General features: G+C 47.4%; 1 protein-coding gene across 1 annotated transcript in view; it reads left to right on the forward strand.

Moving 5' to 3' along the window:
* Positions 1-23,151, forward strand: part of USP34 (ubiquitin specific peptidase 34) — a 1,009,100-nt gene extending 985,949 nt beyond the window's left edge. The window contains exons 78-79 of the mRNA XM_029593702.1: positions 11,034-11,193; positions 21,920-23,151. Of these exons, the coding sequence (XP_029449562.1) occupies positions 11,034-11,193; positions 21,920-22,524 (765 nt within the window). The 3' untranslated portion in view covers positions 22,525-23,151. The remainder of the gene's footprint in view (positions 1-11,033; positions 11,194-21,919) is intronic.
* The last annotated feature ends 1,071 nt before the right edge of the window (positions 23,152-24,222 follow it).

Below are 24,222 nucleotides of genomic sequence, written 5' to 3' on the forward strand. Positions count from 1 at the left end.
CTATACCAGCCCCATTCTCCACAGACTGAGCCCTTGGGTTCCAGGGGCCAGAAGGGTTTAGGCGAAAATCCCGTAAGGAGCAGTCAGATGAAGTCAAGATTCAGGCAGCAATCAGGGCTGGCATTGAGCAGACAGTATCCAGGCCAAGGTCAGGGCAGGCAGCAAGTAGACGGTATCCAGATCCAGGTCAGTGTCAGGCTAGGTGGCAATCCAAAGAGTAGTCTATCTGTAGCAGAGGGTAGAACCTGGAATCAGGCCAAGACAGATAAGGTAAGACAAGATACTGAGGACCAGGGCAAGGCTGGGAACAAGGCAAGGCAGGATAGCAGGACAACTAGGCACAAGAAGGTAGCAATATGCACTGCAAGGCAGGAGGACTTTCTGAGACATAGGCAGAGTGGATGGCTGAGCCTGTTTGTAGTGGAGCGCCAATGATATTATCAGATGGCACTATAGCTCTGTTCCCACCATGTGGCCTAAAAGAGAGGGGTGCATGTCCATGGGAGCAGCGGTGTCCAAGCCATGGAAAGGAGGCCATGGTGTCGGGGCTGGGCTGCGTGGTGAAGTAAGTGTGGCTGGGCATGGGGCCATCCCGCAGCCGGCCAAATATTGCAGGAACTGAACTAAGGTCTTCCGCACATCAGCACACAATATTATCACTGAGCCACTGGGCTCATCCAAATCTTTCTTTTTTGCCGCATTCCTCTGCTATTGCTATCCTTTCTCCCACCTGATTTTCTCAAGCTAATTTCAGTAGAGGAGCATGTTCTTCAATATTGACTTGTATACTCTAGACTATTTACTGAACTAATCAATGTTTGTTATATTGTTGTTCATTGAACATAAAAAGTGGCATGCTGGGTCAGACCAAAGTCTATCAAGCTCAGCATTCTGCCTCCCGACAGTGACCAGCAGATCCCCAAAAGTTTTATTTTTTTATTTTTTATTATTTTTATATACCAACATTCAATCTGAGATATCACATCGGTTTTTATTCGGGTACTGTAGGTATTTCTCTATTCCCAGAGGGCTTAAAATCTAAGTTTTGTATCTGAGGCAATGGAGGGTAAAGTGACTTGCACAAGGCGCGGGACTTGAACCCTGGTCTCCTGGTTCGTAGCCCACTGCTCTAACCAGTAGGCTATTCCTCCTCCCTTGTTGATCTGTTTCTTCTACCTCACTTTCAGGGATAAGTTTGGGCTTTCCCACATTTGCCTGGCTAATAACGTTTTATGGCCTTTTCCTTCAGGAACTTATCCAATCTTCTTTTGAGCCCCACTATCAGGCCGATACAGTACAGTGCGCTCCGACGGAGGGCACTGTTAACCCGCCACTGGACGCGCATTTTCCCTTACCCCTTATTCAGTAAGGGGCCGAAAACGCGCGTCCAATCCGCCGAACCTAATAGCGCCCGCAACATGCAAATGCATGTTGATGACCCTATTAGGTATTCCCACGCGATTCACAAAGCAAAATGTGCAGCCAAGCCGCACATTTTGCTTTCAGAAATTAGCGCCTACCCAAAGATAGGCGCTAATTTCTTCGGGCAGCGGGAAAGTGCACAGAAAAGCAATAAAAACTGCTTTTCTGTGCACCCTCCGACTTAATATCATGGCGATATTAAGTCCGAGGTCCCGAAACTTTCCAAAAGTTTAAAAAAAAAAAAATTTGAAGTCGGCCGGCGGCTGTCGGGTCGAAAACCGGACGCTCAGTTTTGCTGGCGTCCGGTTTCCGAGCCCGTGGCTGTCAGCGGGCTCCAGAACCGACGCCGGCAAAATTGAGCATCTGCTGTCAAACCTGCTGACAGCCGACGCTCCTTTTGCCCGTTTTTACCACTGGGCCTCATTTAAATACACAATCGCGTGCACAGGAGAGTGGCCTGTCCTGCGGACTTTACTGAATCGGCCCATAAGTTAGTTGCCTTGACTACATCCTCTGGCAACGGATTCTATAGTTTGTGTTCTGAATGAAAAATATTTCCTACAATTTGTTTTAAACTTGACAATTGCCAATTTCATGGCATGTCCCCTAGTCCTAGTGGTTTTTTTTTGGTTTTTTTGAAAGGGTAAATAACCATTCTCTATTTACCCATTCCATCTCGCTCATGATTTTATAAATCTCAATCACATCCCCTCTGTCGTCTCTTTTCCAAGCTAAAGAACCCTAATCTGTTTAGCCTTTCTTCATGAGGAAGCTTTTCCATCCCCTTTATCATTTTTGTTGCTTTTCTGTGTACCTTTATGTCCACCTTGTCTTTTTTGGAATGGAGCAACCAGAACTGCACACAATGCTCAAGGTGCAGTCACAAATACAAAGGAATTATGATATTCTCAGTTTTGTTCTCTATTCTTTTCCAAATAATTCCTAATATGCTATTTGCCTTTTTGATTGCCACCGGACACTAAGCCAAGAAATTCAAAGTATTGTCCACAAGGACTCTGAGGTCCTTTTCCTGGGTTGGTGACTGTATATCTTACTTTGTGCTTGCCCACATTAAATTGCATAGGTTCTCACAGGACAAGCAGGATGGTAGTCTTCACATATGGGTGACATCACAGGATGGAGCCCAATCACGGAACACTTTTGTCAAAGTTTCTAGAACTTTGACTGGCCCCTACTGGGCATGCCCAGCATGGCACCAACCCTGCAGCCAGCAGGGGTCCCCCCTCAGTCTTCTTTTTTCCGCGCAGCAGTAGCCACGCGGTTAAGGAGCTCCACAGAGATTCCTGACAGGAATTTTCCTCACAGAATTACTACAACTTTTCTTACCCTACAAGGGTCCCTCCTTCAATTTTTTCAAGCCGCGGTACTCCGGTAATTTTTCTACCCATTTTGGTCGATTCCCGTTGAGTTTGGCCCTCGCAGCCTACTGGCCGTCAACTGTACCGCAGCTCAAATTTTTCATGGCCATGGCGTCGGGGTTCCATCGGTGCCCAGTCTGCAATCGCACCATGTCTATAACAGACCCTCATAAGGTCTGTGTAATGTGTCTTGGATGTGAGCACGATGTCCTGACTTGAACCAAATGTGCCCTAATGACACCAAAAGGTCGCAAGGCCAGAATGGAGAAGATGGAACTTCTCTTTCGTGCTCAAACCCCGACACCGTCTATTGCATCGAAGTCGTCAGAACCGGCACCGTCAACTTCACACCAGTATCGATCACCGACTGGTGACCGTCCGGCATCGACGACTTCTCGGCCTTCAACCACCTCTACTCCCCCTCAGGACCGAGGGGATCGTAGAGAGAAACATCTCCACCAACATTAGACGTCTCGGACCATCGAGGGAGCGAATTAATCGACCTCGCCATTGTCCGAGCCACAGTCTAAGAAACCCCACCCAGAAAAGGCACCGACCTTTTCGGCGACCACCGAGGCAACCCTCACCCGAAAGGGTATTAGGAGCCGCGACTCCGTCTTTAACGGTGGTCCTTCCGGCTATGTCTCTGCCTCCTTCTTCTGTTCCGGAGCCGGGGCTGCTTGCTGCAGGTCTCCGAGAAGAACTGGACCTGCTGGTTCAAGAGGCCATCGACAAGGTGATGCATTGACTCCAAGTTCCTCCGGCACCGACACCGGGTACAGATCATGGAACCGACCACTGACCCGATTCCGGCAGCGTTGGCACCGCTGCTCTCGAATGGATCCCGGGTCTCGAATGGATCCCGCTGCTCACCAATGGATCCCGGGTCACCGATGGCTCCGGTGCTCTCTCTGCTTAGCTTGTCATCGAGAGGAGAAACACCGTTCCGCATCCCTCCATCGGGAGTCCTACTGATGCCTCAGCCATCGATGCCAATGCGTCCAGCACCACCGATCCATTCATCGATGCCCTCGATGCCTGCACCGGTGCCTTCAATGCCTTCATCGGTGCCTCCAATTATTCCTTCGGAGCCTAGACCAGGACCTTCAGGGATTCCACCGTCCTGTCCCCCTCGGGCTCCTAGAGGGGCAGGTGCTGATCCCTACAATACCTGGACTGATGATTCTTCACCATAAACCGATGACCTGCCTTCACCACCGTCTCCTGCTGAAAGCAGAAAGTGTTCTCCTCCAGAGGACCTTTCCTTCATAAATTTTGTGAAGGAGATGTCTGAATTGGTTCCCTTCCAATTACAGGCCCGAACAAGATGACAGGCATCAAATGATGCAGCTGTTGCAATTCCTGGATGCTCCCAAGGAAATAACCTCCATCCCTATTCACCAAGTTCTTCTGGATCTCCTCAAAAAGAACTGGGAACACCCTGACTCTGTTGTTCCAGTCAACAGGAAGGCTGACACCACTTATTTGGTACAGTCAGCCCCAGGTTTTCAAAAACCTCAATTGGATCACCAATCTGTGGTTGTAGAATCTGCCCAAAAGAGGGCAAAGAAATCAAAACCCCACACTTCCTTTCCCCCAGGCAAGGAGCAAAAATTTCTAGATGCCATTGGTCGCCGGGTCTTCCAGGGCTCAATGCTCATCTCCCAAATCACCTCTTATCAGCTCTATATGACCCAATACAACAGGGTCTTATTTAAGCAGATACAAAACAAGGGTTTTGAGGCGGGCAAGCATGAGATAAGATCATCTTACGATATCTTTGACACTGCTACCAGGGTATTTGCAGCTGCTATCTCGGCAAGAAGATGGGCCTGGCTCAAGTCTTCAGACCTTCGCCCTGAAGTGCAAGACAGATTATCCGACCTGCCCTGTGTAGGAGACAATCTGTTCGGCGAACAGATCCAACAAACGGTGGCAGAACTCAAGGACCATCATGAGACCCTGAGACAGCTCTCTCTGATGCCTTCTGAGTACTCCTCAAACAGCCTTTCCGAAAAGACACTAAGAAGTCCTTCTTCCGTCCGAAGAAATCCTACCTGCCACCGGCTAGAACTCGCTCTACGAGACCATTTCAAAAAACCCAGTCTCGTCAGATACGAAAACAAAAGCCGCAAGCAGCTCCTCAGCCGGGCCCTGCTTCAGGTTTTTGACTCCTGCATAGAGAGCAGCAGCCAGCTTCCACTGCCTCACATACCAGTGGGAGGTCGATTGTGCCATTTCAACAACAGGTGACACTCAATCACCTCAGACTAGTGGGTCCTAGAGATAATCGCTCAAGGTTATCATCTCAACTTTCTCTCCATTCCATCAGACTCCCCACCTCTACCGACGTTGAGAACATCCGATCACTCCATCCTTCTGGAACAGGAGGTCTCCCTCCTTCTCCAGTCCAAGGCAATAGAACCAGTACCCTACTCTCAGCACGGCCTAAGGTTCTATTCCCGGTACTTCCTAATCCCCAAAAAATCGGGAGGCGTTCGTCCAATTCTGGATCTACATGCACTCAATAAGTACCTCCATCGAGAAAAGTTCAAAATGGTAACCTTGGGTTCTCTTCTTCCTCTTCTACAAAGAGGAGACTGGCTCTGCTCTCTAGACCTCCAGGACGCATACACTCATATTGCGATAACTCCATCTCATCGCAAATACCTGAGATTTCTGGTAGGCCCCAAGCACTATCAGTACCGAGTGCTCCCATTCGGCCTCGCTTCTGCACCACGAGTCTTCACAAAATGTCTCGTAGTAGTTGCAGCCTTTCTCAGGACTCAAGGTGTTCACGTCTACCCCTATCTAGACAATTGGTTGATCAGGGCTCCCACTCAGCAAACTGCTCTGTCGTCCCTACATCTTACCTTACACATTCTGATTTCGCTAGGATTTCTCGTCAACTACGACAAATCCTACTTAGTCCCATCTCATTATCATTCATAGGGGCAGACTTGGACACCTTGCAGGCAAAAGCTTTTCTACCTCGGCAACGAGCTCTCACTCTCGTCTCTCTCGCATACCAGCTGCAGTCTCAGCGCTACACGACTGCACGCTGCTTTCTCATCCTAGTGGGACACATGACGTCCTCAGTTCAGGACCCCCCAATGGCCCACCTAGCCATGAGAGTCATGCAGTGGACTCTAAGGTCACAATGGATTCAATGCATTCAGCCCCTGTCGACCATTGTCCACGTCACCGACTCACTTCATCAGTCTCTCGCCTGGTGGAAAAATCAGATCAATCTCCTCCAAGGCTTGCCCTTCCAGGCTCCAGACCCTCAAATAACTCTCACCACCGATGCTTCCAACCTCTGCTGGGGAGCCTATGTGGCCTATTTGCAGACACAAGGAACTTGGTCTCCAGAGGAAGCCAAATACCAAATCAATTTCTTGGAGCTTCGAGCAATCAGATATGCTCTGAGTATTTCAGGATCGCCTCTCCAACCAAGTCATCCTGATTCAGATAGACAACCAGGTCCTGTCAACAAACAGGAAGGCACGGGCTCCTACCTCCTGTGTCAGGAAGCTGCGCAGATATGGGAGGAGGCCCTTTCCCACTCGATGTACCTCAGGGCCACCTACTTACCGGGAGTGGACAATGTGTTGGCAGACAAGCTAAGTCGCACCTTTCAACCGCACGAGTGGTCTCTCAACCCCTTAATAGCGGACTCGATCTTCCAACAGTGGGATTACCATCAAATAGACCTGTTTGCGTCACCTCAAAACCGCAAAGTAGAGAACTTCTGCTCTCTCACTTGCAGCCAACACTATCAGCCAAGAGATGCGTTTTCCCTCTCATGGGCAGCCAGTCTCCTATATGCATTCCCTCCACTTCCACTTCTCTCAAAGACTCTCGTGAAGTTACGTCAGGACAAGGGAACCATGACTCTGATAGCACCTCACTGGCCACGCCAAGTGTGGTTTCCAATACTTCAGGATCTCTCCATTCGCAGGCACATTCCCTTGGGAAAGGACCCGCTTCTGATTACGCAAAATGACGGGTGCCTGCGCCACCCCAATCTTCAAGCCTTGTCCCTGACGGCATGGATGTTGAAAGGTTAATCCTTCAGCCACGTAACCTTTCTGAATAAGTTTCCCGTGTCCTGATTGCTTCACGGAAGCCTTCCACAAGAAAATCCTACCTTTACGAATGGAACAGGTTTGTCATGGTGCTCTTCTCAATCCCTTGACCCCTTTACCTGTCCAATCACGAAGTTTCTGGACTATTTCTGGCACTTGTCTGAGTCAGGTCTAAAAACTTCCTCCATCAGAATGCATGTTAGTGCGGTGGCCGCCTTCCATAAAGGTGTTGGGGATGTTCCCATATCAGTACAACCCCTTGTAACACATTTTCTAAAGGGCTTGCTTCACCTCAAGCCTCCACTGCGTCTTCCGGCCCCTTCTTGGGACCTCAGCCTGGTTTTGGGTCGGCTCATGAAACCACCATTCGAGCCTCTCCAATCCTGTGAACTTCGCTATCTCACATGGTAAGTGATTTTCCTTTTGGCAATCACTTCGGCTCGCAGAGTTACTGAGTTACAGGCCCTAGTTACCTATCCGCCTTATACTAAACTTCTGCAAGACCGGGCAGTACTTCACACTCACCCTAAGTTCTTGCCTAAGGTAGTATCAGAGTTTCATCTCAATCAATCCATTATACTACCTACCTTTTTTTTCCCAGGCCCCATTCCAATCCAGGAGAGCAGGCTCTGCATACCCTTGACTGTAAACGGGCTCTAGCGTTCCATCTAGACCGTACAGCTGCCCACAGGAAAAGCATTCAATTGTTTGTCTCTTTCCATTACATTAAATTGGGGCAGCCTGTAGGTAAACAGACTTTCTCCTCCTGGTTAGCGGACTGCATATCCTTTTGCTATCAGCAAGCAGGCATTCCACTTCAAGACCGTGTTAAAGCACACTCTGTGAGGGCCATGGTGACTTCAGTAGCACACCTACGCTCTGTGCCGCTTCCTGACATTTGCAAGGCTGCCACCTGGAGTTCTCTTGATACTTTTACAGCCCACTATTGCTTGGACAAGGCCAGAAGACAAGATTCCATCTTCGGCCAATCTGTCCTGCGTAACCTATTCACAAGTTGATGTACCAACACCTTTCCGCCTGCCAGATAGGGTTCAGGATGCCCTCGGCCAAATTTCACCCCAGTCCTTGTGCCTTGCACACCTGGGTACATTTGGTGCATACTCGGACATCCTCAGCTCGGTACTCACCCATATGTGAGGACTACCATCCTGCTTGTCCTGTGAGAAAGCAAATGTTACTTACCTGTAACAGGTGTTCTCACAGGACAGCAGGATGTTAGTCCTCATGAAACCCGCCCACCACCCCGCGGTGTTGGGTTTGTTACGTTTCTTATTTTATTTTTCGGCACTTCCTGTAGCTTTTTAAACAAGATGAGGGGGGGATCCCTGCTGGCTGCAGGGTTGGTGCAATGCTGGGCATGCCCAGTAGGGGCCAGTCAAAGTTCTAGAAACTTTGACAAAAGTGTTCCGTGATTGGGCTCCATCCTGTGACGTCACCCATATGTGAGGACTAATATCCTGCTGTCCTGTGAGAACACCTGTTACAGGTAAGCAACATTTGCTGAATCATCAGCAGGCACATACTGCTCATCAACTGTTTAATACCATCTGCTCCTTTAGTGCAAATGGTTTTGTTCCTCATATTCCAGCAAACAACCACTGTTGACCTGCACTCAACCAGGGCAGCCACAATAAATAGGAATGGAACAGTGAACTAAAAGCAAAAGACCTTTTCAACTATAATTTTTACAAACCTATTAAAACCTGGATGACTAGAGCTGTGGTTCTGAACCAGCGTGTGACCAAAAATTTGACATAGCAAGCCTATGCTTTCTGTAATGGCGTCACGTGCTTTCTGCTTGAGGAGAGTGCAGAGTAAGGAACTAGAACTTAAAATTCCTCATCACCTCTCCCTGTTGCTGTTTTTCTCTCAACCCTGGCAATCACTGCCACCACCAATCCAAAGCAGAAATGTTGCAGGTATGCTGTATCCTGCTTCGCATGGCGCACCTCTCCCCCCCCCCAGCTTCTTGGAGTTTCAGTTGTGCTGTGGAGACTTGTTTAGAATTTATGGTCGGTTTTTTTTTTTTCTGTATTAGATAAGTCAGTCTGCATTGTGCATGTTTGACAGAGGTGAGGGATTCTGCTAACTAGGATGTAGATTCTGTAGAAATCTTACAATTGGAAAAATCTTTGTTTTTCCAATTGTAAGTGTACTGTGTTCTATATTTGCAGTCTTGCTTTTTCATAGGTAAGGTTGTTGCTGTTCATGTCCTGGGTGTTAGCATTCTTATGGTATAGCTAGTATGCTATATAATTTCTAAATGTCTTTTTTGCAAGTTTTCATGTTATTTCACAAAGTGCTTGGCAGGGAAGGGATTCAGAATTTGAATATATTTTTTGTATGATGAGTTGAAAGGGGGAATTTCCCAACTCTGCGCTGTATAAACTCCAGATGAGGTCAGAAATTTCTGAGATTGACAGTGAAATGCATGAGAGTGTCTGATGGAAAAACTGTGTGCTGCACATGCATATCATTCTCAGATTTCTCACTGATGCAGTAAGCAAAAATTAAAACTTTTGTGAAAAAAATATTTAATAATATTTTATAAGCAGTTCATTTTCAACAAAATATCTAGGATTTTTTTTTATTTTTTTTTAGTATAGCTGTTAAATGTAGTGTGCAATGTGCAACTTGAGCATCATCTGTCAGGTGTGTCATGATGGAAAAAAGGTTGAGACTCACTGGACTAGAGTGATGGACAAATGTTACAACTTGCTTTGTGCTCTGGTCATCTGACTTTGGTTCATCTCTTAAATTATAGTTGTTAAAACTTTTGCTGTTAAATCTCTGCACCCTTTGTTCTTATTAAGCCAACTTTAGTTGAATATGGGTCCTCACTTGGTACTTGCTTTAGTGTAAACTTTCCTGTTGTCACCACACAATGTGGGACTTATTTTGAGTTCCTCATATTCCAGGCGTATTCCTGAAGTTAGTACAGAATGCACAACTACAAACCATCACCACTGGCACAGTTTAGACTGTGACCAATCTTGAGATGAGATGAAACTTCTAATGCAATAGTTGTGAACTCAGTCCATGAGACTACCCAGTTAGTCTGGTTTTCAGGATATCCCCAATGAATATGCATGAGAGAGATGTTCATATAATGGAGGCAGAGCATACATATCTTTCTTATGCCTATTTATTGTGGATATACTGAAAACCAAACTGACTGGCCTCGTGGGGCCGTATAACTTAACCGGGTGTATTAAAAAAAAAAAGAATATATCCAGTTAAGGGTTGTTCCCTAAAAAAAAAAAAAAAAAATTGCGGCCTGTCCCCTGCCTCCTTCCCTTCCCAACACCTGAGCTGCCAAAGCCTTATGGGGCCGAACTAGCCGCCCCTTCCCCCCCAGAAAAGTGGCCCTTTTAAAGTACAATTTGAATGTTACGCCGCCAGGAGTCCCCCTGCCCCTCGCCCACCCCTACTCCCTTTCCCTTCTAACTGTAAAAATTCAAAATCACACTCTCCAGATTGATTCCCCCACACCCACCCCTTCCCTTTCCCTTCTCCCCCCCATCCCCATACCTTTTTTGCAAGTTTGCCTTTAGGGTCGTGGTAGCCTGCCACCATGATCCAGCACCGCCACTTCTGGGGACGCCTCTGCTGTTATCAGGCAACTACGATGGAGGCAAATTTTTACAGTTAGAAGGGAAAGTTGGAGCAGGGGTTGGGGGAGGACCCGGTGGCAAAACATTCAAATTGTACTTTAAACGGGCCATTTTGGGGGAGGGGGGTGACTAGTTTGGCTTTGTAGGGCCTTGGCAGCTTAGGTGGTCAGAAGGAGGCGAGGGACAGACTGCGATTAATTTTATTTAATTTTTAAAAATTTTTTTTAAGGGAACAGACCTTAACTGGATATATTCGTTTTTTAATATATCCGGTTAAGTTTAAAGTTATACAGCCCAATGAGGCCGGACTACTTTATACGTAACCGATGATATTCAAAAAGAATATCCAGTTACCTTTAAAGTTAGTCGGATAACTTTAAGCAAGTATATTCAGCGGGACGGGTTATCCGGCTGAACCCCTTTAGCTTTAGATTGATGGATCCTTAGTGTTGTTACCATGTAGGTAACTTAATGTTTTCAGTATTATAACCTGAAATATTTCTTTTTAGGATCTTCGAGCCCTTGCTCTGCTGTTTTCTGTTCACACCCCCAAACAGCTTAATTCAAACCTGATCCCAACTTTGCAAGAGCTTCTCAGCAAATGTAGAACTTGTCAGCAACAGCGGACTTCATTGCAAGAACAGGAAGCCAAAGATAGGAAAACAAAAGGTTTGCATTTTACATACTACATACACAAATGAATATGTTCAAGACCAGTGAATTTGCTGCAATTGGAGGGGAAGTCAGTATTCCAAGATTTAGTTTGTCTTGCACTCTTTTGTGCTCACTATAGAAAAATGTAATGTGCAGCTTTCCTTCAGGATAGTTCCTGATCATCTATGAGCTAAGCAAAAGACAACTTTTGACAGCATCACAAAGCTGATTTGTGTTTCATTGTAATCTGTGTTTCATGGGTTGCAAAGGTATTTTGTTTTTAATTCAAATGAAAATCTAACCATTGTTTTCTAGAAGTATGAAAAAAGACATTAGGAAAGCACTCCAGTAAAAAAATGTGCTTCTCCTAGGACAAGCAAGATGGTAGTCCTCACACATGAGAGCCCATAACGGAAAACTTTTGTCATGCCCAGCATGCCACTATCCACACGTCCCCCTTCAGTCTCTTCTATTCTGTGCAGCTTTCACCTCGCGGTTGTGGAGCTCTGCTTTCTTCAGAGTTTTTTCCCAGTTGTTTTTATCAACTTGTCTGCACCAGGTCCCCATTCTTCCCCATCGGTGCTTCTAAAGGGAGGCATGGTAAGTTTTCCCATTCTGTGCGGTCGATTCCCAACAGTGTCACTTCTCAGTGGCTGCCAATCAACCACTCACCAGGACGAGGTCTGTATCCTCTGCCTGGGGGTGACACAGCATCCAGGAGTGTCGTTTTTACAATCAAATGACCCCCGAGAGTCGTCGGGCCTATTTAGACAAGATGGAGAAGCTCTTTGGATCCAGATTGTCTGATCCTTCAACTCCAGCATTGGGTATATTGACACCTAAGGGCCGTCAGGAGCCGATGGATGTCTGTCCATCATTGTCTACTTCTCTGCCGGGGCCCTTGAGAGAGAGAGAGGGGCCAGAGATAGACCGTCGTTGCGCTGCAGGACATCGGGATCATCTCCATCCTCAGTGCCAGGGAAAGACCGGGCTAAGCACCGTGGGAAACCTCGTCGTTGCACAGTACCGGACTCAGGTCGGCACCAGTGACCACCGTGATGCTCCCAAAGCAACTCCACCGATGTGTGTGCCGGGCACCAAGCTCCCTCTGGGCTCCATGGAAGTTCCAGTGACGCCTCTTTCTCCTCCTCCTCAGTCTGTCCTCTCCTCGGCTGATTTTAAAGAGGAACTGGACCGCAGGGTGCACCTGGTGGTGCTCCAAGCCCTTCAGGGCATCGAACCACCAGCTCCACCGGTGCCTCCCCTGGTGTCAGAGCCCGCACCTGCGATGTTGGCACCGCTACTGTAGTGCCTTGATGTCCTCCTGCCCACACAGCAACTACCAGCACCCTGGGGTCCCTTGATACCCTTGTGGCCACTGGGTCCTCCTCCTTCCAGAGTTATCCCCATTATGGGTTTTTCCGAGGAGGACGATGTGTTATGGTCGGAGGCACCATCTGGGACCCTGGCACCATGCCAGTTTTGCCCAGTTCGATCCCTGGTCTCTCAGTGCCACCAGGGTCCTCAATGCCCATGTTGCCCTCTGTGCCTTTAGTGCCATAACAGAGAGGCTTGGTCAGGGGTGCTCCTCGAGGGTCTCCAGGGAACTTCAGTGAGAAGGAAGCCCCTTATGATCCCTGGGGGGATACCATCTCAGAGTTGCTGCTGAGGACTCGGGGATCTTCCCTCGGACCTGTCCCCTCCAGATGAGAGGCGCCGGTCCCTGCTGGGGGATCTAACCTTTGCGGGCTTTCTACGGGCTATGGTGGAGACCATTCCCTTCCAGCTCCTAACGGAGAAGGACGCCTGTCACAAGATGGAGTTTCTCCAGTTTGTTGATGCCCAAAGGAAGTAGTGGCTGTTCCCATCCATGATATCTTTAAGGAGTTACTCCTTCAGATCTGGGAATACCATATCTCGGTGCCTCCGGTAAACCGGAAAGCAGATGCAGTCTTCTTAGTGCATCAGGCCTTGGGTTTTGAGAAGCGGCAGCTCCCTTATCAGTCAGTGGTGGTGGAGTTTGCCCTCAAGAAGGTAAAGCGTTCCCGCACCCACACTTCTGTGCCTCCAGGTCAGGAGCATAGAACGTTGGATGCCTTAGGTAGGACATTGTACCAAGGTGCTATGCTGATTGTCCGGATTGCTTCCTACCAGCTGGACATGACACTCGGAATCTCTGAAAGCAGGTTCAGGAGTTGTCAGAATGCCTCCCCCAGCAACAGCAGGAAGCCTTCTTGGCAGTCGCCCAGCAAGGCTTGGAGTGTGACAAACACGAGGTACACTTCACCTGATGTGTTTGAAATAGCAGCTAGGGTGGCAGTGGCAGGCATCAGGACCTGTAGAATGGCGTAACTCTGAGTCTCTGATCTCCAGCCAGAGGTCCAAGAAAAACTCACAGCCCTACCCTTTACTGGCGACAGTCTATTTGGAGACAAAGTAAGGGATGCTGTGGCTCAGTTGAAGGATCACCATGAGATCCTCCAGCATCTCTTGGCCAGTACATCAGATCCACCATCCTCTGACAGGAAATCCTCGCATCAGATCGCCAGGAGATCCTTTTATCGCCAAAGGAAATGTTATCCTCTAGCCTCGCGTGCACTTATGCCACGAGTGGGTTATAGGAGCTGCTCTAAGCAGCAGCGGACCCCAAGATCTCAACCGGCGCCCCAGCAGAGCCCCACTATGGGGTTTTGATTGGTTGCAAGGGAGCATAAGCCCCATGCCCTTACCCTCGATGTTGTGACCCCAGTCAGAGGTCGGCTACAGCCTTTTTTGGACCGCTGGCCACAGGTCACCTCAGACTAGTTGGTTCTGTCCATCATTCATCGAGGGTATCTGTTGAACTTCTTGGATCTCCCTGAGGACTCTCTCCCCCCTGTCTATTGTGGGGCCAGTCCACACATCGGGAAATTCTCTGGACTGAGCTCTTTGCCCTCATAATGGCCAGAGCAGTGGAACCCGTACTTCCACGTCAGCAAAGGTGGGCGTTCTACTCCTGCTATTTCCTGATTCCATAAAGATCAGGGGGGCTCCGCCCCATCATGAACCTGAGGGCCTTGAACAAATTTCTGCAAAGGGAAAAGTTCAAGATGGTCTCGCTGAGCACTCTGATTCCCCTCCTGCAAAAAGGGGACTAGCTGTGCTCCCTTAACCTCAAAGACGCATATACCCACATCAAGATCTTCCCCGGTCACAGGAAGGTATCTATGGTTCCTCATGAGCAACAGCCACTTCCAGTACAATGTATTGCCGTTTGGCCTGGCTTCAGCCCCATGGGTCTTCAACAAGTGCCTGGCAGTAATGGGTGTGCACCTCCAACAGCTGGGAGTGCATGTGTTCCCATACTTGGACAATTGGCTAGTCAAGAGCACCACCCCGAAGTGGGCGTTTCACTCCCTACACTTGACCATTCAAGTGCTGGAGTCCCTCGGGTTTGTCTCAACTACCTGAAGTCCTATCTCACCCTATTGCCTTAATTGGACTTTATTGGTACCTGCCTGGACACGTCACAATTGGGCACTTGCTCTGATGTCTCTGGCAAGTCTAATCTGCCGAAGGTAACAGATGTCGGCCAGGCTTCTGCTTCACTTGCTGCGTCACATAGCTGCATCTGTCTGTTACTCCCTGGGCTTGCTTGCATATGTGTGGAGGGCTGGGTGTGGTCGCAGTGGCAGCAAGACACCTAGGACCTCAATGTACATATTTGCATTGTGGTGGGACAGTCTGCCCAATCTGGAGCTGGGGGTTCCCTTTCCGCCCCCCCCCCCAACCCAGGTCGTGCTTACTACAGATGCTTCCACCTTGGGTTGGGGTGCGCTTGTGGACAACCTCCGCACGCAAGGACTGTGGTCTGCTCAGGAAGCTCAATGCCAGATCAACTTCTTGGAGCTTCAAGTGATCAGGTACACTCTAGGCGTTCCAAGATTGCTTGTCCAACCAGGTGATCCTGGTACAGACCGATAACCAAGTAGGTGGAGAGGAGGCATCGACCTCTATCGAACCCGGGAGTCCCAGGCGTTCCCCAGCAGTGTCAGTGCCCGGCACCGAGCTCCCTCAGGGCTCCAAGGAAGTTCTTGTGACACCTCTTCCTCCTCCTCCCTCTGTCCTCTCTTCGGTGGATTTTCAAGAAGAGCTAGACCTCAGTGTGCAACTGGCGATGTAGTACATCTACAAGCAGGGAGGTACAGGATTGTTCCTACTGTGTTTAGAGGCTGTCCAGATTTGGTCCTGGGCTCAGTCCTAGGGCATGATGCTCCGGTCCATCTACCTGGTGGGGACGGAGAATGTGGTGGTGGACCGGCTGAGTTGAGTGTTCTAACCCCACAAGTGGTCCCTGGATCAAACATGGCAGATCGCATCTTCCACCTCTGGGGGATCCCAGACGTGGACCTCTTCGCCTTCCCCTGCAACAACAAGGTGAGCCACTTCTGCTTCCTGTACAGGGTGGATAGAAACCCAGCCTTGGACGCCTTTGCCCGCCATTGGGGTGAGAGCCTTCTGTACGAGTACCCTCCACTTCTTCTGGTGATGCAGACCTTCCTGAAGCTCCAGCAGGACGGGGGGACCATGATTCTCATTACCTCTCGTTGGCTGAGACAGGTATGGTTCCTGCTCCTGCAGGATCTCTCTGTCAGAAATCAATCGGTCTGAGGATCTTCCCTGGCCTGATCTCACAGGATCAGGGCAGGCTGTGCCATCCCAACCTCAGGGCTTTGTCTCTAATAGCCTGGATGTTGAAAGGCTAGTTTTGCAGCCCCTTGACCTCTCTGATAGCGAGTCTCGGGTTATTATAGCTTCCAGGAAGCTTTCCACCAAGAAGTCTTATAACCTGAAGTGGAAGAGGTTTTCCATCTGGTGTGAGAGTCACTGTTTGGATCTGTTATATTGTCCCACTCTGAGGTTGCTTGACTACTTGCTGCACTTTTCAGATGCTTGTCTAAAGACCAACTCGGTCAGAGTACACTTGAGGTCATCTGGGCCTACCACAAAGGTGTTGACAGTTCACCTGTCTCCGTACAGCCCATAGTAGGCTGGTTCATGCGGGGCATGCTTCAGCTGAAGCCGCCCCTGTGGCCTCTTGTTGTGTCCTGGGACCTCAATGTGGTGTTGGCTCAACTCATGCGAGATCCTTTCAAGCCACTGCGCTCCTGTAATCTGAAGTGCCTGACCTGAAAGGTCATCTTCTTGGTTGCAGTCACTTTGGCACACAGGGTAAGCGAGCTTCAGGCATTGGTGCTCTATCCGCCCTACACGAAGTTCTTTCACGAGAGGGTAATCCTTCATACTCACCCTACGTTCCTGCCAAGGTGGTCACCGATTTTCATCTTAACCAGTCAATAGTTTAGCCCACCTTTTTCCCCAGGTCTCATTCACGCCAGGGCAAACAGGCTCTGCACAGCTTGGATTGCAAGAGGGCCTTTGCTTCCTTCCTCAAGCAGACAGCAGGCCACAGACAGTCCACACAGCTCTTCATCTCTTTCAACAAGAATAGATTGGGTGTTGCGGTTACCAAGCAAACACTGTCAAACTGGCAGATTGTATTTCCCTCTGCTAAGCACAGGCGGACCTTCAGTTTGGCGGCCACGTCAAGGCTCACTCCATCAGAACCATGGCGACTTCGGTGGTCCACTTGCGAGCAGGTCCCATGGCCGAGATCTGCAAGGCTGTGACGTGGAGTTCTCTCCACACATTTGCTGCCCATTACTGTTTGGACAGAGATGGCCGGCCCAGCAGCTGCTTCGGAATCTCTTTCAGCTGTAAAATCCCAGCTTTTCCTGCCTAGGGCCCTTTTTTCAGGTTCAGGCTGTCTCCCTCTGTTCTCCACAACACCACAGTTGTTGTGCCCTTTGGCACCAGATTAGTTGCCTGTGGGTTTAGAGACATTTGGGAGCAGCCTGTAGCTACATATTCACCATCCTGTTGTCCTAAGAGAAAGGAGAGTTGCTTACCTGTAATAGGTGTTCTCCTAGGGCCAGCAGGATGTCAGTCCTCACAAAACACAACCACCACCCCTCAGAGTTGGGTTTCTCCTATGTTTGTTGTTTTATTTTTTCATATTTCTATGTTATGAGACTGAAGGGGGGACCACGCCTAGACACGTGGATAGTGTGCTCCATCTGATGATGTCATCTGTGTGTGAAGGCTAACATCCAGCTATCCTAGGAGAACACCTGTTACAGGTAAGCAACTCTGCTTTGCTTTCCTTTTCAGCCAGCCAGACCAAACCAAATGCATGGGTTATGGCCACCAACAGGCAGATGGAGGCAGAAATTAACAGACATGCTAATGTCACCTTATATAGGCTCCTGTGCTGTTTCAGCCTGCCAGTATTAGCCTTTTACTGTTTTATCATTGATTTTATGAATAATGTATTAGCCCATAATTGTCTTTTTATTGATTTTACTTGTATTATTGATTTTATGTCTTTTATCTTGGATATATGTAAACCATTGTGATGGAACTTTCTAAATTTTATAAATAAATAGTTGAGTATGACCTTAGACCAGGTGGCTTCCAAGGGTTTGGTTTGGGCTCCACATTTCATTCAATGTTGCCCTGCTTCCTCCCTTCTTACTTCTCTCTCTTGCCCCCACCCCCCACCCCCCACCTCCCCTCCCCCACCCCACCCCACTCTTCTGTGACTGGACCTCCTAAGGAAGACAGGAAAGAAATTCTTCTTCTTCTGTGACTGGACCTCCTAAGGAAGACAGGAAAGAAATTTTATTCTCCCTCTGCCTTATTAATTTTCATAAAGAAAAAACCAAAAAAGAAAGCAAGTTTTCTGCACAGGATGGTGTTTCCTTTTGGAAGGCTCATTGGTGTTTCGGTCAGCATCGCAGTGAGTGTAAAAAAAAAAAAAACAAAAACTTTTTCACATTACAGGAATTTGTTTTACATGATGAATGGGGATATGTTCTCTCCAATGGAGTATGGAGGAAAGCCAGTCCTCTGTACGTGTTGTACAATGCAAAGGCAGATGAGGGGACAAGGTCTTTTCAGTTTTAGCTTTGCAGAAAGAAATTGGAATTCAGGGAGCAGGAGGAGATATCGCATCAGGAGGAGGACTGTTTTGGAAGGGCTAGTACTGCAGTTGGTTCATGTGAGCAGCCGTCCAGTGGCATTGTGTATGGACAGCAAGTGGTTTAAACTAGGCTGTCCACCATGGGATCCCGTAGTGCAGCAATCTACAGCCTGTTCCTCTGGGGCTGCATTAGCTGCTGGTTTTTCTCCAAGGACAAGCAGGATGGAGCCCGGACCGGAACTTTGATCTCAAAGATTCTAGAGCTTTCAAACATGCCCTACTGAGCATATGCAGGTGTAGTTATCACCCTGCCCCCTAGGCAGAGTCCTTCAGTCTTTTTTTCCGCAGAGCCTTTTGGTCACTGTATTCAGCGTTACTCTTTCCTCACAGTTTTTGTTGTGATTTTTTTTTCTGGAGCTACAGCTGTTTTTCTTTTCTTTTCCTTACAGTAGTTTTTTGTTTTTTATTTTATTTTTCTCTTCTGTACAACTTTCTGCCTGCCGCATGGCGGGCCTTAGTCGATGTGCAGCATAGTAGAGTCTAATTTTATTCCTTAAATAAATACTGCATCTGCAGTTTAGGTTCTGTGTCCTCTCCATGCTCTGTCTGGTTTTGTGCCTTTATCTGGTACTGACAGGACTGACGGAATGCAGCCTGTGGGTGAAACGTGTAGGCCGCTGAGCCTGGGGACTCACTTGAGCTCTATCCAGGCAGGAGTTCCATGTCATTTCACCAATCAATCGGCTATGATTCTTGAGGCCCCTTATTGGCTGAGATAGGTGTGGTTTCCACTCCTTAGTGAGATGTCCATCCGGAAACTGATCGGACAAGGGACTTCCCCAGATCTCATCACAAAGGATCGAGGCTGGTTGCAGCATCCTGCCTCCAGGTCCTGTTCCTCACAGCCTGGATGTTGAGAGGTTAATATTGTAACCACTCGATCTCTCGGAAGATGCGTCTCAGGTCCTAATGGTTTCCATAAAGCCTTCCACTAGAAAGTCCTACGGACTGACATGGAGGAGTTTTTCCGTGTTGTGTGAGCAGAAAGGTCCTAGATCTGTTTTCCTGCTCACCACGAAAACTGTTTGCCTTCTACACCTATCAGAAGCTGGCTTGAAGACCAACTCTGTTAGAGTTCATCTAAGTGCAATTGGCACATATCACCATGTTGTAGATGGTACGCCCATCTCTGTACAGTGTATAGTTGTATGTTTCATGCGGGGCCTGCTTCAGTAGAAGCCTTCCCTAAGGCGGCCTCCCACTGTGTCTTGGGACCTCAATGTGGTGGTAGGTCAGCTGATGAAAGCTCCCTTTGAGCTGCTGCGCTCCTGTGACCTGATGTACCTGACTTGGAAGGTCATATTTTTGGTGGCGGTCAAATTAGCATGCAGGTCAGTGAGCTCCAGGCCTTAGTGACTTATCCACCTTACACTAAGTTTTTCCATGACAGAATGGTCTTACATATGCATCCTAAGTTCCTGCCTAATGTGGGGGTCGAACGTCCAACTTAACCAGTCCATCATCCTGTTAACATTCTTTCCCAGGCCCCATTCACACCAAGGCGAACAAGCCCTGAACAGTGTGGACTGCAAAAGAGCCTTAGCCTTCTATCTGGAGTGGACACAAGGCCATAGACAGTTCACCCAACTTTTTGTTTCTTTTAATAGGAATAAGTTGGGCATCACTGTTGCCAAGCAGACACTTCCAATTAGCAAGTAGACTGCATCACCTTCTGTTATACCATGTGGGACATGGGGATAATGTCAAGGCTCACTTTGTTCAAGCCATGGCAGCATTGGTGGTCCACTTGCAAGCAGTTCTCATGGAAGAGAACACAGTCACATCACATTATTGTTTGGAAAGGGATAGCTGACTCGGAACCTGTTTGAGGTGTAGAAACCAACTCTGTTCCCACCTAGGGCCTGTTGTTTTGGTTCAGGTTGCCCCCACTCCCCGTTACCAAAAAAATGGGTTATTGTTCTTGTTGGCACTTGTTTGTGTTCTGTTGGTTCCCTTTTATGTTGGGGGGCAGCCTGTAGCTAGGGATTCACTCATGTGTGAGGACTGCCATCCTGCTTGTCCTTGGAGAAAGCAGAGTTGCTTACCTGTATCAGGTGTTCTCTGAGGATAGCAGGATGGCAGTCCTCACAAAACCTGCATAACACCCTGTGGAGTTGGGTTTCCACTGTGTAGGATTCTTCTTTATTATTTTATTCTCTTGAATTCTATATTATAAGTCTGGAGGGGACCCCGCGAGGATGTGTGGTATAATGCATGGCTGAGCATGCTCAGTGAGGCTCATTCAGTTTCTAGAAACTGACATGTTTTCTATGTATGTTTCATAGGTTCCATTCAGGATATGGCTTTAGCCTCTCATCTAGAGTTTTCTCGATCCCTGTGAGGAGTGAAACACGTAGCCCACCAGTAAAAGAACTGGTCTTGTCTTAGAATTTGAATGTGGTGATATCTTTTCTGGCAGGTACTTCTTTTGAGCCCTTTAAAGACATTTTTTTGTCCTAGCTGAGTTGGTAATGATGATCCACTCAGTCAATTGAATTTCCGAGCTGTAAGCAGGGAGTTTGTCTTGGTCTTTTGAAGGAGATGGTACCGAAGGTGATTTGCTTTTTGTCACCTTAGTTGGGTAGGGTATTTTCTTTCCTTCCTTAGAGACTTATGTGGAGAAGTGTATTTGCTGCTTCATTCCTTGGATGTGCGGAGTGTTTTATTGTAGAATTAAGGTTATGAACAGCTTTAGGGACTTGGATCATCTCTTTGTCCTCTATGCTGTGTCATTTTAGAGGAACGTGGCATAAAAGCTTCATTGCCGTGCTGATTTAAAGAAGTCAGAAGTGCGGCCAATTGTGGTTAGAGGACTACCATTGCCAAACAGGACACAAATGGCTTCTTGCATCAAGCTATGATTGGTTTCACCACTGAAGAGTTGCAAAGCAGCAACTTTATCTTCCTTGCATTCTTTTGTGATACCTTATTGTCTCAGTGTTTGAACCCAGGAAGAAGTATCCTTTGGTACAGAGGTCTTGAGAGAAGGTTTGGCAGTGTTCCGCCTACACAAAGTATAGCTTGGGACATCCCATACATTTGGACTGGTTTTGCTGAATTAAGAGAGAGGAAAAATTAGTTCTTGCCCGATAATTTCCTTTCCTTGTCCAGCCAGACCAGTCTGGGACCCTCCCTTATCTGCTAAATGTGTGGTATTCTACGGTTATTTCTTTTCAGAAAGTGTATATATAATTTTAATCAAACTTTCAGTGGGTAAGGTAAGGGAATATTAATCTATTTGGTTTTTCCTAAATGTTGTTTTATTGGTATGTTAAATCTTCAGAGGGATAGCTGTGTTAGTCTGGTGTAGCAAAAATGACAAGAGGCAGGTGGCACCTTATAGACTAACCAATTTATTGAGGCATGAGCTTTCGAGGACAGAGTCCATTTTGTTAGATGCATATTAGTTTATTCTTCTCCCTTGGAAATCCCCTGGTTTTGGGCAGTTTGTTATTTTTAGGATGATGTTCTTAGCTTATTAAGGATACTGACAGGTGGAAAGCAGCATGGGTGCCTTATATAAAATAACATTAGCAAGCTGTTAATCTCTGCCTCCATCTGCTGGTTGGTGGATATAACCCATGTATTTAGACTGGTCTGGCTGGCATCAAGGAAAGGAAATTAACAAGTAAGAACTAATTTCTTTTTTTATTTTCACAGATGATGAAGGTGCTACTCCTGTGAAAAGAAGGCGAGTTAGCAGTGATGAAGAGCATATTGTAGATAGCTGCATTGGTGAACTAAAAACTGAACCCAGGGAGGCATCAACCCCAACAAGTACTTCAGATAATGAGACAAGAGACTCTTCAATTATTGATCCTGGCACTGAACAAGATCCTCCCTCTCCTGAAAATAGCTCTATTAAAGAGTACAGGATGGAAGTTTCATCTTCATTTTCAGAAGACATAGTATTAAATACCAGGCCACAACATACAGAAGAGCAATCAGACAGTGCTGGTAAACTGGAAGAATGTAAAGATGTGCAAAGCTCTAGGGACTCTAATGTGACTGAGGAAGACTCAGAGTTCCCGTCCACCTCAATTTCAGCAGTTCTGGCTGACTTAGCAGACCCGAGAATTTGTGATGGGCAAGCCTTAACGTCACATGATGCTGAAGCTAGTTTAACATTAGGTTGTAGTTATTCCAGAGGACTTTTCAGTCACATGCAGCAGCATGAGATTCTAGAGACCCTGTGTAGGACCATTGAGTCTACAATTCATGCACTCACAAGGATATCTGGGAAAGGAAATCAGGCTGCTTCTTGACAGTAGCTGCAGCATGTCTGCTTTTAAGTTTTTTCATTTTTATTTTTTTTAAGCTGTTTGTATAAGTTTTGCTTATTTCTGTTTTGTGCTCCAGTTTGTCGAGTGCTCTCTGCTTGAATGGCAAGCTAGATTTATATGCTTAATTTTCAGTCAGGTAGATCTCCAGATGAGAAATCTTGCATCTACACCTTAAGGGCAATCAGATAATGGATATGTTTTATGTAATTCAGAGTTCACTGTAGTGGCTTTCATTTAATATGGCAGTCTGGGAGAACAGGGTCTCATTGCCCCTGTATGATGTAATTTAAACTTATGGCATTTTTACTGTGTATAATATGGTGTCCTCTGTGCCAGTTTTGTACCTTATAATAGAGGCAGATTGCCTCAGATCGCTGTGGTTCTTATTATCAAAATTAAGTTTACTTGTACTAAACAACCACAAGAAATTTGATTCTGTAAAGAATCCTCTTTAGCTGTGGCCTGACAGTATATATATGGTGCTTTATTTAACAGAATACCTGTGGAGGAAATAAAGCACACTTGATGTAAAAATAATTGTTTTATTTTTATTGACATGACTGATTGCTATTCTGTGCACTTCATTAAACTGATTGTGAATATTTTTCATTTCTGTTTATATTAAGTTGCCTCAGTCTTGAGCTTTCGCATAGAAATTAAATTGAAAATTGAAGTCTAAAGAATATTGAGAAACATGATTTGAATTCATTTTTTTTCTCCATTTTCAAATTGGTCACATGATTACAGCAGTCTCATGCAGGATCTCTAACAATATGGACTACTTTCAACCAATGCTTCAATGTGATTCTTTAATATTGATCTTCCTTCAGCTTCATGTTTAACTAATCCCACTCCTTTGCAGGTGCACACTAGAAAATTCAGATTTTCGTAGCGTGTAGCCAGATAGACTCAGGACAAATGGGTTATGTGTTCCCCTGCTAGCAGATGGAGACGGAGTCAGATTTCAAAGCTGACATCACCCTAGATATATCCCTGCAGTGACCTCAACCATTCAGTATCTTTCCATCTCCTAGCAGATGTAGACCCTATCCCCACACCGGCAGTGGTGTTTAGCGGGATTGCAGCACTAATCCAAAGGAGAAAATTTTACCTTCAAATTGAGAAGAAAATCTAGCCCCGCTCTCCTGCAGTGAAACCTAAGGATCCCTCCCCCAGTTGAGAATTCCTGAGGTGATTTTCGAGATCCCTCAGGGGCATGCCTTGGTCCGGTAGAAGGCTCCCAGCGTGGACTTTGCTGCTGAAGCAGCTGAAAGGCAGCAGGTGCAGAAGCCCACGCAGACGGAGACCGTGTCTGTACTCAACCAGTAAGCACTGAGACCAGGTAAGTAGAGAAGAACTCCTCCGAACCAGAGACGTGGAAGGCTTCGGTAAGTCTTTCCTCCGGTCTCCTTGCTCAGAGCGCCGTACCGATATCGTTCCCGTTCGGGCGAGGGAAGAGGGTTTCCGAGCAGGTTAAGGCCCCCCCGGTGGGCTAGGCCCCACTTCAGGCTTGGTGGACTCTCCACGTGGCGATCCAGGGTGCTGCTATCTTGCGCGCAGTATGATGCAGCGCCATTTTCCCCCTCTGTCGGTACGCATGGTGCGGGCTGGCCTAATGTGCGCGTATATACGCGGCCAGAAGACAGCTATGGTTGCGAAATTGGTCAGCAGACGCAACTT

This window comes from Rhinatrema bivittatum, chromosome 3, assembly GCF_901001135.1.
Source record: "Rhinatrema bivittatum chromosome 3, aRhiBiv1.1, whole genome shotgun sequence".
Classification (NCBI taxonomy): domain Eukaryota; kingdom Metazoa; phylum Chordata; class Amphibia; order Gymnophiona; family Rhinatrematidae; genus Rhinatrema; species Rhinatrema bivittatum.